General features: G+C 41.4%; 2 protein-coding genes across 5 annotated transcripts in view; one reads left to right on the top strand and one right to left on the bottom strand.

Moving 5' to 3' along the window:
• DNAH11 (dynein axonemal heavy chain 11) overlaps positions 1 to 9,394 on the top strand; it is a 138,057-nt gene extending 128,663 nt beyond the window's left edge. Inside the window, exon 30 of the mRNA XM_072925599.1 lies at positions 2,921 to 9,394. The gene's annotated coding sequence lies outside the window, so the exon portion shown is untranslated. The remainder of the gene's footprint in view (positions 1 to 2,920) is intronic.
• Positions 566 to 18,771, bottom strand: CDCA7L (cell division cycle associated 7 like). Of its 4 annotated transcripts, none has more exons than XM_072925592.1 (10): positions 18,492 to 18,757; positions 12,106 to 12,252; positions 8,866 to 8,997; positions 8,046 to 8,405; positions 6,261 to 6,335; positions 5,395 to 5,577; positions 3,879 to 4,010; positions 2,940 to 3,089; positions 2,151 to 2,287; positions 566 to 1,805 (listed from the first exon to the last, which is right to left on the bottom strand). In XM_072925592.1, the coding sequence occupies exons 1-10, from the start codon at positions 18,732 to 18,734 to the stop codon at positions 1,775 to 1,777; spliced, it is 1,590 nt and encodes a 529-aa protein (XP_072781693.1). In that variant the 5' UTR covers positions 18,735 to 18,757; the 3' UTR covers positions 566 to 1,774. The 4 variants fall into 4 exon arrangements, with proteins under 4 accessions (XP_072781693.1, XP_072781692.1, XP_072781694.1 ...); XM_072925591.1 differs by having other exon boundaries at positions 3,879 to 4,013; positions 18,492 to 18,751; XM_072925593.1 differs by having other exon boundaries at positions 3,879 to 4,013; positions 8,893 to 8,997; positions 18,492 to 18,749.
• Between the last annotated feature and the right edge of the window lie 213 nt (positions 18,772 to 18,984).

Genomic DNA, 18,984 nt, shown 5'->3' on the forward strand with positions numbered 1-18,984 from the left:
TCTGGTCTTGCACTACAGAACATCATGTAAAGCAGGTACTACTATTACTGCAGGCACCACACAGGACATCCAGTGGAGCACAGAACAGAAGCATGGTTCAGGAACTGACTTCAGGAATGCCAGACATTTTTTTAAAGGCTAATCCAATGGATCAAAGGGAAACCAAGAATGTTTATGAATGTCCAGCTTATAAAAGCAAAAGGGCAACCTGTGTTTTGACTTTCAAGCTGAAAATCAAGTCAGGTAAATGGGTTCTGGCAAGAATAGCTTCACTCTTGGCAGTTTCATACTAAGCTTTCAATAAAACATGCTGCTTTCTCAATCTGCCTGAGTGTAAAAGCAGAGAGGTATTTTTCACAGTCAGCTGGAGCAAGATTTGTCTCACAAAAACACAATCCTTAATGTAACACTTATGTGGTCTATGTTGTTATTTCCTCATCCATCAATGTTGTGTTCATGTGTTTCTCCACATAATGATTATTGATGTCCAAGCACCATTACACCTGCTATGGGAAAGTAAATGGGAAACAACAGCATCAAGGTGTGTAGTTTGAATCACAAAATATTCTTCTTTAGATCAGTCTTTATTCTCTCTACATAAAAAGAAATGTGTATATTACATGATTTTAACAAACTTTAACATGCAGTACAAATATCTTGCATTTAAACAAAGTTGTTTGAAAGCTTAATTGTACAAATGAAAAAATATCTAAGTATGAACTGCAAGTAAAAAAAAATTAATCCTGAACTATAGACCAGTTATAACATCTGGGTAGATGCTTCAGGCAGCAGGTGCACTACACAAAAACTGCTGGTGAGAAGTTTTGTTGGATTTTTTTTACTGGGATATTTTTAAATTCTTTTTAAACACTCTTCTACTTTCATGTCTTGGTGAATAATTGCACTTTGGAATAAAATTTTCAAAAACCATCCTCCCACTGGTCACTTGCATCACCTTTGGCTAGAATATAACGGCATTCAGATCAAAGTACCTTTTCCTTCTTTGCAAGGACAAGTTCTATAAGCTACAGGTTGTGAAACAGGTTCAGAAAGCAGAGCTGGAAAAATGGATCTTTATGGTCAAGCTGGTAGACAATGGCGTTTTGTTTCCTTGAAGACGGGATGCTTTGAAGGTAGTTGTTAAACACCCTTTCTGCAAACTTGCACAAATATATAAATAAAAGTATTGCTCATTTTGACCAAGCTCTCTATTAAAGCTCTCTGTGTAGCTCTATTAAAAACTAACCACTCAAGTTTATATAGGTCTGTGCATGTAGATTTCTCTAACAAAACATTTTCCTGAGTGATCTTTTGCATAAGACTATGGATGTTCTCAGTTTAGTCAGAGAAGAGGAGAGAGATTCTGCCAGGCTGAGCCTGGGAAAGAGTCTGAAGGGAACGTAAACAATTATTATCTCTCTCTTTTCATATTGTTTATAGATATGTTCTGCTACACTGACCTAAGTCCAAGTGTACCAATGGTGTGAAAGGTTTGCACTTGGAGACCAATCCTCTTTCACCTTAGTGATCCTGGGTATAAAAGAGGAACACTACTTGTTAATAAAGTTCAGTTCTATTCTTGCCTTCTGACTTGGAGTCTTCATTATTGCCACCTCAACAGCAACATAAGACCATATAAATCAAAAAGTTCCCAATATAGAAATGAATATGCTATACACTACAATTCTATTTTATGTAAAACATAGTAATAAACTTCTGAAGTCAAACTGTTAACACATGAACCAGTTTCAGGCACAGTTGGAGTTCAGTGCTCTCAATTGTTATCCGCCAGTTGTTTTTGTAAACTAGAAGATATGAGAAAACAGTGTTAGTGATTTTTAGGAAACTCAGCTTCCCCATAAATTTCCATTGCTGAAGGTGATAACTTCCACAACAGCACTTCTATACACTTCAGCCAACCAACCAATTTCAAAATAGGCAGAAGTCTTTCAATTTTTTAATCAAATTAATTGTTTACACACACAATATACTTCACTTCAAATAAGCTAATTTCAGCCAAGGAAAAAATCTGAAATCCAAGCAACTTCTTTTGCATAGGTGTGGGATTTGCCCCAGGGCACAAGAAGTCAAATGTTATTTGAAGGGCTATAACAGTTTAAAAAGGAATGACCAGAGGGCAGAGCTCTCACCTTTCCAGGTACTCCTTGACATTGTTGTAGCCGTAGAACTTGGCCATGTGGATTAGCATGCCGGTGGCACAGCGCCCATCCCGCCGGCGGCAGTAGCTGCAGTTGCATACACCGCGACAAGGAGGACAGATCCAGGCCTGCAGGGGCGTGAACATGGGAGGAGAAGAAAAGCAAGTTATGAAAAATGTTATACTGGCCTTCCTGTTGCTCAGAGAAATGTGAATATGGCTTCCCCACCACGTGATTGTTCAGGGCAAGGTTTTACAAGCCTCTATCAGCCAGCCAGCCAACCTTCTTAACACTTTCCAAATTCTGCAGGATTAGAGAAATTATTAAGTGCTTGAATACTTCTTACTCTGAAGCCTCAGGTTCTCTGATGTGCTGAGTATTGATTTTCAAATAGACCGAAGTAATCTGTAATGCCTAACATTCATTTCATGTTAGGCTGTCTGTGGTCAACTCCCTAGAAAGAGATGGGTACCCACTGCTACAAGTTCCGTTGATTCTCTCTGCCTGCTGGTACATGACAGTTCCTGGGACTGAATTAACCAGCTGGTACACGAAGTCAGGCACCTCCAAGCTACCCAGCAACTGCACATAAAAGCACAGTTGCTAATAGAGCAGCCACTGCCACACTGGGCTGCACATCAGAGCCATTAGTTAGTACTACAGATCTGCTCTTGGCAAAAAAAGTTTGAACACCGTTACTATGAGCATGTTCTTAACATGACAGATTAATAATGAAACTATTCATTACACTTTCGTTCCAGGTTCAAGAATGATACTTACTGGATCAAGCAGAGCTGACTTCACATCTTCACCGTATCGATTTCGAAGACATGGTCCACAGAACTGCCCCCTTACTCCTCCACAGCCCTGTTTGCGACAGATTGTCTTTGTATCGGTCGTCTTCTGTCGACACTGGTGGCAAGTACTACCCTAAGGTAGAATGGAAGAGAAGAACATTTATATGAAGGGCATCTTAAATGCCCATTGATGAGCTTTCCTAATAATAATAAGCACAAACTTCAAACCAAAGTCAAATTAAACAATGAAGAGCAAGTTCTGTTACTATGATAAATCATATAACAATGCTAGGAATCTTACAGAGACAGTGCTAAGTTTCAGTTGCAATGGAATTCTCAAATTACATGAACCTCATAATTACAGTTCTGGTCCTTTCTTCTCTCTAAAACTATTGAGAAAATGATCTTGTGACTTATCCCTGCCATACCATGAAGCATGACATCCATCGTAAGATGATCTTTATGATAATCAATAATAGCCAAATCCAGTGAAAGCAAGGAAGGAGGAGTTCCATTAAGAACACTGGACACTACACAACCTGTACAGAAATCATTTCCAGAGGTACAAAGAACAGCAGGGATTACTATTATTTAGTGGTACAACACATTTTTATTAGTGAGAGAGACAAAAAGGATGCCAACACTTACCAGTGGCAAGTAACAGCTATAGCAAACTTGACTTAATAGCTCTGTGGCACAAAAACACTTTTCAGGGGCAAAAAGCCAGTGGAGAGTATCAACCACCACAGCCAAGCGCAGAGAAGTCTGGCAAAGCTTTCAAAGCTGTACTTGTGTGACATAATAACGAGCTGAATTCCCCAGAGCCTCAGGAAAGGACACCTTTTAGCAAACATCAGTGAAATAGTGAGAGACTTTTCATTTCAAGCACACAGACACACTGAAGAATACGGCAACCACTTACAAGAACTTTGTCATAGATTTTGTCTCTAACAGTGATTGCAATGTTGTCCAAGTCCTCCTCAGTTATGTCTTCTACTGGGCGATGAGTCGAGTACTTCGATGATCTCCTTCTTTTGCGTACTCCACAATCCCCCTGCTAAACAAACTCATCTCAGTACCTTTTGTCTCATGTCATGAAGCCTCTGTCACCACACTTGGTGACAAATTCCTTCTTTACAATGAGTATGCAGTCCACAGCTGGCAAACTGGAAGAACAGGGAATAGTTTCCAAATCACCCCTTCCTCTTTCTCTCCCTCTCCTCCCTAGTCTTTTCTCTACTACGCTTTTTATTAATTTTATTTAATTCCTTTCCATCATTACTACTTCTGTGTGCACAAATCCTTGACATGTTTTACTGCTAACTTTTCTTTACATTCCCCATCCTCTTCCACTGTAACTCTTCAGACTCCATTTCTTCCCTCTCAAAATCAGGAACTGTGATCATCTGCCTTCCCTTGCTTTCCTCCTTCAATCTCCTTGTATGTTCTCTAGTTGCTTTCTCCAATGACAATCCTGCAAAAAAAACTCTGCTGAAGTTTCAGGTTAGTCCTGCCTTACCCAGCCCTTTCTTATTAACCTGTTATTTGGAAGAGAGTAGTCCACTCACCATTAAGTGATTTTTTTTTCCTTCTAAGTCATCATTCTCTTTGATCCCTATTCATAAACAAATCTCATCACATTCTTAGCCTTTCCCATACCTGTCTCTGAAGACCTCATTTGTCCTCCACTCTAGATCAGTTCTGTCCTGTCCAAAACAGTAATTTACCAGCCCAGGTTGTCATTTGGTGCTACTCCTCTTCTAATAGCCAAGTTCCCTCTATAATGCTTTAACTATGTCCAGCACTTGTTCCTACAAGCAGAACTGGGATCCAGCCTGTAAGGATTCAAAATTAAAGGGTCTTCCTCATAAGGGCTAAGAAAATGTAAGCAAGACAAATGACCACCATAACCTAGAGAAGGAAAACACCCTATTTTTAAAAATAGGAAAGAGTAAAATCTGAAGCTTTTCCACTACTAGCCTTACATTAGCAGTTTGCTGATGCAGATTCCCTTAATTCATTCTCAGTTCAGCCACATAACTCAAATCTTCCATCTGCTATTTCCAGAGAAGGATTTTTGCCATTTTATCTTGAGTCTGGTAACAGAGAAGATTTGCTTTGCCACTTTCACCACCCCACTGCCTTGCCACTCCAAGGATTTATACATTAAGAGCTCTAGTAATTTTCAGATGAAGAATTAATAAAAAACCAGAAGTTAACAGTCTTGTTATGCCCGAGTAACACCGGTCACAAACAGAGCCCGTTTAACAGGTGAAATATGAGACAGAAAGGCCTGGAGATAACTTCTTCTGTAGCTAATCCCAACCAAAGATTTTCAACAACTTTGCGTAGGACATGGTGTCTGGTCTAAGTGCTGGCCAACAATTTAAATGTTTCTTAGCTCCTGACTACTGGGGATATCAAAATCTGACAAATACCACACTGAGTCTCTTCAAGAGGTTTTGTTGTCTGTAGCTACGGATGTGTTCTGCAAATTTGACAGCTGACACAGTAAATTTTTCCAAGGCAAATTTTTCTGGTGGACGAGCAGTTCTGGTTGGGTTCATCCGGCGTGTTATCTGGCCTTCAGAGAATGTCCTTCTTGGGGTTTTCTTCGGTTTCTACAAAGAGAAGAAAATCCAAGTAACTGTCTTTTCAGTTATGTTTGTAGTGTTAAACACTAGAAACAACCTGAAAATATCTGCACCACAGATATTGTACTATCATGAATTGATCTACTGTTCTCCTACTCCTTATTTGTTAAGCCAAACTCCACCACCAAATATATTCCCTACACACTATACTTTTCTACTACTTTAAAAATCACACCTTTACATCAAATTCCTTTCCAATTAACATCACAGAAGTAAACCAAAATTTAACATGTGGCATATTAAGGTGGAAGCTAGTTATCACTACTCTTTGGTAGCTAAATATTCAGATTTTCCCACAATCTGAATATACAATTGAGGAAAATTGAGGAATACACAGTTTGAGGAAGAAGCTGAATTCTTGTTAATTTTCTTTTAAACTTTTTAAACTGAAAGGATATTAAGAAACTGCTTCATTTAGTTGAAGATTCTTAATTTTGGAGTCTTGGGATGTATTTCTTCATAAATTATCTTATAAAATTCCATTTCCTCACATAATCTCTGGCACTTCCTGACCAATAGCAAATCTATACAAATGAAGTAACCAAACCCAAAGAAAACCAGAACGAACTTGCTGAAAGTTTCTGATGAAACTCATTAATCCTAAGTCTAACAAAAATTACTATCATCACTAACCAGTATTGGGAACTTACTGAAGGAGTTGAGGAGGCTGTTTTCACTGGGAACAGGTCCGGTATGGAATTCAGTTCTGCCAGCAGCTGGGCAAGCTGGAATCAAGTGATGTCAAATTGAAAACTCACTGAAACTTGCAAAAAAAGCAACACCATCTACCATCCATTCTTCACATGCACTTCAAATTACAGCTAAACATGTGCAAGGAATCTTTATGGAAGCACTTAAATAAAGTGGGGCTCATGGCATATTTATTATGCCATGAGCAAAAACTCTGCCAACAATACTAACTTCATAGCTCCCACTAATTCTTACTGGGAATTAGAACTAGCCGGAGTTACATAGTATCTTGTCAAAACAGCACCAAAGGAGTGCATTACAACATGGTAATGATTGATAACGAGAAATTAAGTTCATATGATAGGAGAGAGAAAAGACAGGGTGCCAGAAGACAGTAAGATGTTCCCAGTGAGCTTTTCCTCACTGCAGATACATCTGTGCTCTTTGCCAGAGAGCTCAGCATCCCCTTAAGCAGTGCAGACACTGGGTACACACTCATTACAAAGAGAGCAACTAAGCCCCACTGGCAGTTCCTCCAATGCATGCATGTTCTGATCATGTACAGCATCAGAAGTACTTCTGCAGGATGATGATTTCTTGCACCATGCACAAGATGTCTTGGAAGTACATTTCCACAGAAGCAGTGGCTGATAGGTAAAAAAAGAGCACTGACCTGTTCTGGAATTCCAGAATGAGGCTAACTTCTGAAAAGCCACTAGTAGTGGGGATAAGCCAAGCTGCTAGCTCTCTGAGATTGCCACAGCCATCAAGAGATTAAAAGCTGAATACAGTATTTCTCAGTAAATACTTCAGTGTGCATTTATTAAGAGCTATTTAACGCCATTACAGTACAGCTCCTAGGATGTCAGTGAATTTCACAGTGGATGAACTGCAAGAAGAGTGGAAGGTGAGAAGAACCAAAGAGCAGCAAGACCAACACAACAGCAGTGGGGCCACATGACAGATTAGAAGTGCAAAGAGGTACAAAGCTGAAGCAAGTCTTTACACAGGAGTTGCAGGCCCACACCAAGAGGTATTGCTTGAGCCCCAAGACTGCTTGGAAGCTGCAACTTTCCCTGAAACACAGTAAAACTGAAGGAGCTACTAAAGATTGAACATCAGTTTGGATTACACAGCAGCATGATAATTAAAGAGAGCTGGTAGCATGTTGGATAATAGAGGAAAAAACATTAGGAAATGATCAGTTGTTCTTTTCCACACCTAAACACATGTACACATGTTCAGCAGTTATATAGTAAAGCAATACTCTAAAAATCACATCCCATACAACTGAAAAATTACATTTATCATTCTCAGTAGTTTTTAGCTGGCTTTCCAATCAGTAACTGCAGCAGATCACAAATAAACAAAAAGTAGAAACACTATTGTGCAAATGACACCATTTGCACAAAATGAAACCACTTGAAAGGACCAGCTAGTTTCTAACATGTTCTGAAGGCTGCAAAACTTGGTTATTTGTAACTTTATTATTGTAACTCTATTAAAAATTCTTAGTTTTACTCTGTTTTTAAACTTGACCAGGCTAGTCCCTACTTGAGGTTTTTTTATGGGTAAATGTCTGAGTGCTGAGGGTCCTCTAGGGTTTTCCCTGGTAGAAAAAAATCACCATAAGATGTTCCCAAAGTTCCAGCACAGCACTAGCAGGGACCCTAAAATTCAAGTATGCTAAAGCTAAGTAACTGGATGTAAATGTCAGAGAACAAAACACTGCTCTTAAGTCTTACCATAGCTTTATTTTCTTTAATATTTATGGCTCTCTTAAGCAGTGCATTGGAACTTTCCTCCTGTGTTTCTTTGATGTCTTCTTCAGACTCTGAAGCAGAGCCTTCTACTTTGTCTGACCGCTTTAGGCTTATTTCTTTTGAAAGAGGTGTGAGGGATCCACTGTCCTTTAGAGGTAAATCAGACAAAGCCTGATCAGGCCCTTTTTTCTCAGATGACTTCCTGGTGGGAAATTGTAAAGCAACACGAAGGCCAAAGCTTCTTCTCTTGGGGGAAACCTTCTTCTTCATCTCCTCCTCCTCTTCTTTCTCATTACCCAACAAATTATCGCGTTCTCCATCACTTAAGTCTGATTCCACCATCTAGAGGCAGAAAAAATCCCATTTTATATTATTGGCTCTGACATAAGAGAGGTCATTTTAAAATCACTAGTTCTAGACAGCAGTCTTTCCTCCCTAAGTCACCACCATAAATTCACCTAAATTAAACATCTTTTTACCAGTTCACAGTATGCAACTTCTGCCTGTGCAGAGATCAACAAAACATATTAGTATTGTCTGGCATACAGACATGGCTGTCTCCAGAGAAACAATCTTGCCCAATACAATCTACAAGCAGTGAAAGTAGTTCTCATTTCTCATATGTGAGGCTACAATAAAGCATTCTTTCTCTCTTTTAAGACAACACTTTTTAATTCACTATGAAAAAAGGCCATCACAGTGTATCAGAAAAATTCCTACAAGAATATGAAATTTACACAGAAGAGACAGAAAAAAAAAGAAGTCAACATATACATTCACATGTAGGTGTGACTGCCTTTACCAGAACTTCTTTATTGCTCACATGCACCTCGTTTGAAGCAAAGCCCTCAAACACTTCTGTTTCAGAGTCAGTGTCCTCAGTGAAAATCCTCCGCAGCTCTTCAGTGAGGTATCTGGACTGAAACCGGAGCCCCTGCAAAAATACCATTCAGTAGCTGTGAGAGAAGTCAGATATAGGATATTCACATAGCCACAATAAACAGGCTTTGAGGGTTAAGACACGCCAACTAAATAGCACACTGTGAAAGCACTTTGCAGGCAAAGCCTGTCAGAAGAAACAAACAAGAAGAAGACAATATTCGGTTTCAATATTGAGTTGTTTTAATTTTGCAAGATTTTTTTTTTTTTTAATTTTGAGGACAGGGCCTTAACAGAGCTACTTCTTGTGGGGGAAATTTTCTCCTTCACCTCTATCCTTCTTCATTACTACTCAATAAAAATATTTTCTTGTATGTAAATTATCATGTTGTTTTATGTATTTTCTTCTTGATGAAAACAACAGGCCTTGAATAAAGAAAATACAAATGAGAGATGGGGTCTGCTCCTCATGCTGTTACACCACCACTGAACTGACACCAACAGAAATTATGAGAGCTTTGAACAGCTTGATTAATATCCCTCCAACCTCTCAACTTGCTGTTTTTTGGTGCAGTTTATTATTTACATGTGTTCTAGAGTAGACCGCGCCTCAATTTCGGCCTATAGACCAGGAAGTAAAAAGATCTCATTAAAACACTCCTCATGATATGTATATTACATTCCAATTAAACACAAGGCTTTTACTAAATAGAAATATATTTCCACACTTCCAACAAGAACTAGTAGAAAGCCATTTAGTCAACGTGTTCCTGCTAATCTCTTGAGAGACTTGTTCCTGGTAGGAATATAATCCATGCTCACATCACACCTGCCTCTTGAAAGTCAGCAACATATAAGTTTGTTTCCCCAGTTTTCCTCTGTTACTTCTTCCTCCCACACAAGAAACAAAATTACCTTTAATACAATGCATTTGCTAAATATCTTTATTTTTCCTTTCAATTCCCTCCCTTCCCTGACTTTAATTACACATTTCTTTATTTTAAGGTATTATCTGGTGAAAAAAAGATACAATAGATGAGTGGAAAAACTTAGAGGGGAATGGGAGGGGGAAGCCATTGCATATGTTGTTTCTTTACACTTAAACATCTACAAATTATTATGGGTAATTGTAATGAGGTTTCTCCGAGGAAAATTACTTTATTCTTTTTTGATAGCTCCAGTGCAGCTGCTTGAGGACAGAACAAACACAATAGGGAAGTTACTTTAAAGTTAAATTGCATCTCTTGGAGGAAACTGAAGTTTTTATGTATTCTGTGTTTTTATGAGATTCCACAATGAAGGTTGATGGGGGAAATATGCTATTTGTTAGCTAAAGTAACTAAAAATAACACACCTACAGCTATGCTGTTCATCTGTGAAGAACAGTCTACACCAGGTAAAATACACATCAGGGATACCTATTGTGAGAGAAATTGTGGGAACTTAGCAGAAGCGCAGAGATTATCATAGCAGGACTGCAGAAAGCCCTGAGGAAAAGCAGGCACACAGAGGTCACTGCTTGTTAACTCATTTGCCCCTCAGCATCCAAGGAAAAACCTGATGCACTAACAGCCCATTTGCCACCCCAGCAGGGCAGCTACCTTGCCTCCTTTCTCAAGAACTGCTGAATTTTTCTGAACTTCCCATCATCTTGCCCTTTGCACCAAAACCCTTTTGTTTCCTGCACAAGTACCAATGGCTTTTTGCAGCAATAGTGGTGTTTGGCATCATGAACACTGGATGATGCTTATCCTGATGCAGGGCCCTGATTTGCAAGGACTGCAGATTATGCTGCAGTTGGATGGAACTCAGGGTATTTTTATTGTACCATTTAGTGGTAAGGAAATTAAATTCAATACTGATCAAGATTAAAAATAATTCTCATCCCAAGGGAAATACAGGAATAGTAAGGAAGGTTGCAGTGCCAGCTGTAAATCTGGAACAAGTCTCACTGGGATTCTCAGCAATGCATGTTAAACTAACAGTATCTATCTCTTCCACAGCATTTTTCATCAGAGAATTTTAAAATGCTTTGCAGAAGAGATCATTATTATAAACTCTATTTCACAAGTTGCGAAATCAAGGGAGAGAAAAGTAGTCAGGTGACTGCAGCCCCCAAGTATGCAGAAGTAGAAGCTCCCACAAAAGGCTTCCCCTCCACCCACCACCACTTCTCCCCACTGACTCTTCTTGATGCTCCTCTCAAAAACACAAATGCAACAGCAAGCTACCTCCTGGTTCTCTGAAGTTGCCAGTACTGCTGTCTAGCAACAAGATTACAAACCAATTTAGAGCCCAGTACACTTCATTACATTTTAGACACTATCTTTCTCCACAGCACAGACTGTGGCTCTACCCCAAAAAGGTTTCTGCACTCTCCTGGGGTCACTTTGCCTATAAAGGCTCAGAAACAGTATATACTTGTACTGTTTGGCTAACACTAACCATCTTCCTTGTCATAAGCACCTCTTAACTAGGTGCTGACCTGATGGACTAGAAAAATAAAAGAAAAGAAATCAATTCTCTCATTAATGAAACAGAGGGACCTTTGCAAGATCACAAATGACAAAAATGTCTTATAACACATTAGGCCATGGCTATCAAGCATGTAATTATAAGTTTCTAAAAGACTAAACACTCAATTTTTTGCCACTTAAAACAGCACACCAGTTCTATTCCCTTCTTGTGAATTCAGCTGGTATCTCCAGCTACCAAATCAGAAAAAAAAAATCAAATCATTGTGCTGATCCAAGCCACTTCACCATCAAGAGAGGAAAGAACCAGCAGATTGCACTACTGCAGCAGGAGCTCCAGTTTCTCTGGATTACCACTATTAAAACACAAATTTAGTGCAGAGACAGCACAGATATTTCTGGAAGAAATACTTTGAAGTCTACATACTCACAATTGCCTACCTAATATATACTTACCTATTTCACTTAAACTCATCTTCAAACGAAATACATTTTCTTCTTTATATAGTGAAGGAGTTTTCAAAAGCAACCACTAAACCCTAAATACTAAGTTTGTTTACATTTATGCTTAATATGGGCACTGCAAATTACAGGTTAAGGTGAGAGTTATAATTCACACAGTTTTTACACAGGCTCAGAGTAGTACTGCATCCCAAGAGCATAACTGGACTATAGCAATCTGTTCCTACCTCTTTTCCAGACTCCAGGGAATCAAAACTAGCAGAGTTGTTCTCTGACAAGAAGCTCTGTTTGGAAACATCATCCCGGAATCCTGGAAAGTCTTCACTGTCACTGGGGACATTAAAAATGTTGGCCACATCCTTGGGTACCTGTTTCTGATCCAAAACAAGACAAAATACAAGTCACACACACCAACTTAACAAGAAAACTCAAACTGGCAACAGTACTACTTGTTTTTATATTCCTATGCAAGCACAAGTCTGTAGCACAAAATATCCTATGTGTAAACTGTACCTTATTTAGCTAAACTGCAGGCAAATTCTGTATAGACTGTTTTAATCCCTGAATACAGACTCCAGATCTGGGATTAGGGAGGGGATGCAATACACAGGGTGTTCAACTCCATAGGAAAGTTCTTCAGAGACATAAAAATACATGTGTGCCTAATCTTTGCGAGAGCTCAGGGCGCCTTTACCCATGGGGAAACCCACCACCCCTCCTGCTCCTTCAGAGCACTGTTGGCTCAGAGCTGAGGAACACAACTTCAAACATAACACAATGCTAAAGTACAAAGAAACCTGACCTTTAGATCCCACAGTACTATTATGGATTTTAGCAGACACTTAGCTAATTCCAAAAATAAAACCAATGCAACTCATTCTCCTTGGTCAGTACTGTCACACAGCTTCTCCTGTGATACTTGGTAAAAGAGTGAAAATGTACTAACCAAGAACACTTCTCCTTTGCTAGAAACCCATTATGTGGCCCACCAGGAGAGCGGGGGAGCCCAGCCACTGGCAGGCAGTAGCCTTTCTGAGGTGACCATGGTCACAGCTTCAGAGTTCAAGAAGTCCAGTCCCAGCCTAGGAGACCCGTAACACCACAACCATTCCAGTGGGCTTTATACTTGACAGCAAACACTTTGGATAAGGCTCTGCATGTGCCAGGATAGTAAAGAAGCCTTCAGACAGCTCACGTGTGGGCTGCTTTAGGATCCGGTGTGTTTAAGAATGGGATTAACAGATTAAGCCTTAAAAAACAAGCAAGAAGGCATTTTGCCAAGTTTCAGAACACATTTTCACACATCCAAGTATCACCTGCAAAACCATTCTGCTAGTCACACAAATGCTCTGGGAGAAAAGTGTCTGCATTCCTCACCAGCATCCAGACACTCATCCCCTACATCCCCTGGACCACATATACACCTCACACACACCACTCCAACGTGAAACAAGCCTCTCTGCTGTTTGCTAAAGTCACACTCTCATTAACTCTCAGGAACATGAGATCAGTGACTGCCTGGTCAGAGGCCAATTCCTCATCTGAAAGTGCTGTTTTCCAGCCCTGAATATTCACCAGTACATCTCAGAGATGAGGTTCAGAACTGAGAGCACACTGCCCTTTTCCACTGTCACAGAAAACCAACGTTGATGCAGGCTGATGCAAAACCAACTTAGTGTTGCTGGAGCAAGAGAAGAATTCACCTCTGAAAAACTGACCCTCTCAGGCCTATAATGGCATGATCCAAAGTACAGTTGCTAAAGTCATGCTGTCCATATCCAAACCTCTTTGGATATTCTCTCACTCCCACCTCCTACAGTGAACATCCAGAATCCACTTCCACTGCTGTGACAGAATTCACTCAGTACAGAGCAGTGCTAAAAATGAAGGACTGTGCATTTTAATGGAAAAACATACAAGGAGCTGAGAGTCTCGCTGCTATGAATAAATTGCTTTCAGGAGCCACTGTATTAGTTCTTGTGCTAATATACAGCTGAGTTAGCCACTGCTATGATTACTGTATGCCTGATTCCTTCTTCGTCATCCATTGCTTCTGCATCTGCACTAGAGGAGCCATTATGAGGCTGTAATTACTGATTTTGAACAACAGCAAAAAAATTCTTTCCCAGTAGGCCACTTAATTTTTTTTGCATTCCCAAATTCTATGGTACTGCTGCTGATTTAAGTAACTTACTCCAGAGCTCCAAGGATTTTTAGTTTGTGACTTGCTCCCCATAGCCTGACTAGAAAGAATCTCAGTTTAGTCACTGATGAATCCCCGTTTTACCAGAAGGGCTTAATGTTAATAACAGACAACAAACTGACATGTACAAGGTAGACATACTCCAGAAGTTTAGAAGGGGAAGCCTCATGGTGAATCTTGATTAGCAACACTATTTCTGAATTTTACCTGAAACTGTAAGCCAAATTTATTTCCAAGAAAAGTTCACTGACATAAAAGACAAGCTTGCAGCAAACATCTCTTTCGTGATGGGTTCATTCACTGTCATTTATTGTACATCTATTGTCCTGGAAGCCACAGATATTTCCATCTTCAACTTTCAATTAAAATACATTCTGAAACTGATTTACAATCAGCATCAGAGCCTAGGATTTCCACTCTTGTCAACAAATTATTATACACTAAGACAGAAAATACATATTTCTCTAAACAGAAATGTCAAATGTTGATCTATTCAAAACACCTGTAAAACACAGGCACTCCAGGAGAGGATCTTTCTGCCACTGAACCCCTAAAAAAGTCATGAAGGCAGAGATGTGATGTACATTGCAAACTTGCTCAGGAAAAATATTTCAACATGAACAGACCACAATGGACTGCTGAAATGCTGCAGGTGTGAGAAATACCATATTTTAAATACACCTGTTACAAAGGCTAAATACCAGAACTCTAGTAGAAGCTGGAAATAATTCACAGCTGCTGAAAAAGTCAGTCTTATTTCTGGTAGGAAGTTTTATACCTATTGAACTCATTTATTTTTGCACATAAAACACACTTAGTTGTGTAAAACCCCTACAAGGTACTATTCAAAAGCATCAGCAAACCTTCCCTGCTACAGATGGCACACAATCCAACAACTACCAGAATAACAAATCCTATCTTTCTGCAGAAGTAGTCCAAAGCTCAAGACACCCACAAGAACATTTTTCCAAGCACTACCCTCATGAATTCCATCTTGTTAGGCAAGGAAAAAAAGATAAGCCGGAGGTGAGCTGTTTTGCTATCCACATCAACAAAAAGCAACTTTCCTGACACCAAAGCCAGAAAAGATGCAACTTACCCATTAGGCTCTTAGAGAGAACACTTGCCCGCATGCAAACCAGTGTATTTGGTAGGAAGCATGTTATTTCTACAGCTATTTCTAAACATGACTACCATGTTTAATTTTTTTAAGACTTATTTGTACACATCACTTTCCCTGCCAATTTTCAGACCAGCACATTCTTCTCCAACAGTGATGTATCAAGAGAACCTACAGCATGAGAAAGCAGGGCTAGATATAGTTCTCTATTTTTGGTCCTACCATGGGGAAAAAAGTCAATTGGGCTGTGTTCCCTTAATTCAATTTAGCACAATGTATGGGCATTCCTACTCAAAGCAGAGGACAGACAAGTTCAGTCATATTCAAACTCAGTCAGACTGAAATAACCAAAGATTAATCCCAAGCAGATACTCACACAAACCAAACCTGTGCAAAGCCACACCTTCACTACATGCTGGAAAGCCTCTTGACTTTTTTTGTTGTTGTCCCAGGTTCAGTCCAGAAGCCAGCCTAAGGCACACCACCCAAGGGCACTGCATTTGGCTCATACCTCAAAGGAACAACGGAACAGGGAAGCACTCCAAGGCTGACAATTGTGGGCAGCACTACAAGAATAAAAGGACCCAGACAGAATGTCAATAGCTGCCAGACCAATAAACCAGAACTACTCAGAAGTCAAGATCCTGGTTTTTCCATTGGAGTCACAAAGGCGAACAGCATTCTAAAAGCTTAAAATTAAGTATCATACAAACATGTGAAAGACATGGAAAGCACAGAGATACAAAGCCCCATACTACAGTACAAAAGAATTACACAGATTGGATGCATGGTCAAAAGGACTGTCAACCACACAATCAGCCGGAGACTCATGGGCATCAACAAGATCTAGGAAGGCAAGGAAGATCTCCAGATGATCTCCAGAATTTCTCAACATCATTAAAGCACAAGAAGCTGAAATCCCCTGGACAGTGAAGTGTATTCCTGGCATAAGTGGCAGGAGATGGAAAGGCAAGTGAGTGTTCTGAAAGAAGAAGGAACAACTAATAGAACGAGCAGTCATCACCTACTTTTATGATCTTTGCAGGAATAATTTCATTCTAAAGTAAAGATGGATTATGCCTGAGCCTTTAATCTGTCACAGCAACAACTCCTGGGACTTTGAGGGTACCCCCTCAAAAGGTTCTGGCAATTTTCACACCAGTAAACCTAGTGCTCCATGAAATTTTGGTAAATTCAGCTGTTTTCAGAACAGCCAGCTGAATACAGTTTCTATATTGCCTTATTTAGATTGATAATAAGCTAATGTCCATAAAGGTACTTTATCCTAAAGTAAGGAATTCCTAAGCATCATAATCCCATGATAAGTAATTTAAAATGTCACCTTCCATAGGTAGTACCTTCCTGGAAGCTATTTCCTACTCTTCAAAAATGCTGGCAGTACTGTATCAGCATGCCAGCATATGAACACAATCCAAACACTATCAACTGCTACTATTTCTTCCTTTGCACCATCTAATCTCTCACCAATCCTAACAGTTGTAACAACTATTTCTGAATTAATTCTGCATAATTCAAGAGCATCCCATGGTGATGCCTAATTACTGTCCCAGCCCTGGTGTTTCAAGGAAAACACTTTTGTACAATACCATGATGTACCCTCGCTTCGTGCCTGGACTGTTCAAATCTAGGACTTGGGTTCAGGCCTTGTGGGTGCAAACACGTAGTCACAGCCAGCACCCCTTTAACAAGCTCTGTGTACTGAAACTGCTGTGCCAGAACCTGGTAAATCAGACCCCGGGACAGGAAATGGAACTGCAGGTCTTGCAATTCAAAACAGTTTTGTACTGCTAACGTCTTTGGCAATTGTTTTCAAACGGGGGCATGTACTCACAAGCCAATCTGCCCGTGAAGGTCTGTGACTTCAGAGGCAAAGAAACCTTTGCCACCACATCCTTCTGGCCCAGCCAGGATTGAACTCACTGCCCACCAATGTATCACAAAGACAAGGCAGAGCCAGCAGAAGTCTGTGCTCAGTCAAAAATAAACTCCCATGAGAAATAGGAAAGCACCAAGAACAGACCCTGTCCTTCTGCCCTTTGCTGAGCCTTTAAAGAAAGATGATGTGCAGCCTTTAGCTGCGTACCAGAAAGGGAAGTAGTAGACAGTAAGAGTCTTGTGTTACAGCACGAGAGGTGAGAATTGAGTGCCATTTGTGTCTGTAGTCAAACACGGTTATCCCAAACTGTTTTATAGTGGCCTTATCTTCACACTGCCAACGGAGGGCCTGAGGTCATACAGAGGTGGAAGGTCTCTGCAGGGACAGAGGTTCTGATAAATATTCCAGTGGCTCTATTACACTCCAGTTCCACAGAAACCCCTGTAAAACTCTAAATCTCCATCAGCAAGAGTTGAATGAGATGCTCAACTTCTCCTCACTCCTTCACACCACCCGGGAAGCTCACCACGACTTAAACCGTCAATTTAGACTACATATAAGAATGGTAAAACACTGGAACAAGTTGTTTGAAGAGTTGATTAGATGCTGCACCCCTGAAAACATTTAAGGTCAGGTTGGATGGGGCTCTGAGCAACCTGATCTAGTTTAAGATGGCAATGGTCATTCAAGGAGGTTGACTAGATGAAGTCCCTTCCAATCCAAAGTATTCTACGATTCTACAGCCATACCACCTCCCAAGATCTGAACCACACAATCAGCCTGATGCACCCAAGCATGTGCTACCAGGCTTGGACCAGACCACAGCCGATGGAAGTATGCCTCTCAGGCGACTCAAGTATCTGCCAGCATTGGCATCGCGGCATTTCAAAAGGAAAAAAAAAAAAGAAAAAAAGAAAAATAGGCCAAAATTAAATAAATGTATTAGCTGTTTCTGAAGTGGTATCCCCAGGCTCACAACTAATTAATTCTCAACGATCCACTCCAGCCTTTATTAGAGCCGCTACAAGTCCCAGCACAGCTGCAGTTGCCCCACGCCGCTGCGGAGTGCCTCAGGGCCGCCCCGAGGGCGGCTCCCACCCCGTTCCCGGCCTTTTACAAGCGCGGAGCCGCCGCGCCACGTGGATGGCTCCCGGCGGGAGCGCGGGCCGCCCGGTGTCCCGGCCGGCGCGCTGCGGCGGGGGCGGTGCGGGCGCGCCGGGGGAGCCGCCCCGCCGCTGGCGGTCACTCGCCGGCGCTACCGGGCAGCTCCTCCGACCCCTCACGCCGCGGGCAGCGGACAAAGGCCGCCGCTACCCCGGGCAGGCGGAAAGCTGCGGGCCGGCTCCCTGTCCCCGCCGCCCGGCCCCGCTCCGCCAGCCCGCGGGCCCCTCACCTTGCCGCGGGTCCCCGCCGCCGCTGCCCCCCGCCGCCGCCGCCGGCCGCGCCGCGCCATGGCCGCCCCGCCGCCGCGGGCTGAGGAGGAGGAGGAAGGAGCCGGGAGGAGGGGCGCGGGGCGGTGGCGGGGTGGAGCCGCCCGGCAGCGGCGGGAAAGCGGGTGGAGGGACGGGGCACTCCGCGTGGCCTGCCTCGGGATGGGCCGGTGCTGTTCGGATGCTGCTGCGGATCCCACGGGCATTCGGCATCGTCGGTTCTTTCCTGCACGCTTTTCGCTGGGCGGCAGCTGTTCGTCTGAAAGAGGCAGGCTTTGGAAGGAAATAGGCTTTCATCCTCCAAATAACTGAAAATGTTTATTTAAGCAATACAGGCGGGAAGTGTAAGCCTCTTGAAATCCTCTGGGGAAAAAAAATGGAGGGGAGGGCGCAGAGGGGGAACGACGTCACTTTCGAATCAAAATCATAAAGTCCAATCATTAGTTCAGCACTGTA

The sequence above is a fragment of the Taeniopygia guttata genome, chromosome 2, assembly GCF_048771995.1.
Source record: "Taeniopygia guttata chromosome 2, bTaeGut7.mat, whole genome shotgun sequence".
Taxonomy (NCBI): Eukaryota; Metazoa; Chordata; class Aves; order Passeriformes; family Estrildidae; genus Taeniopygia; species Taeniopygia guttata.

What these genes read in the sequence shown, in the direction of transcription:
- CDCA7L (XM_072925591.1), bottom strand. Translation starts at nt 18,734, where the DNA reads ATGCCCGTGGGATCCGCAGCAGCATCCGAACAGCACCGGCCCATCCCG. An exon ending in TGAGCAATAAAGAAGTTCTG is followed by an intron (nt 8,406 to 8,865) that starts GTAAAGGCAGTC and finishes TTCTGCCTCTAG; the next exon opens with ATGGTGGAATCAGACTTAAG. An exon ending in AGTCAGCTCTGCTTGATCCA is followed by an intron (nt 2,288 to 2,939) that starts GTAAGTATCATT and finishes ACGCCCCTGCAG; the next exon opens with GCCTGGATCTGTCCTCCTTG.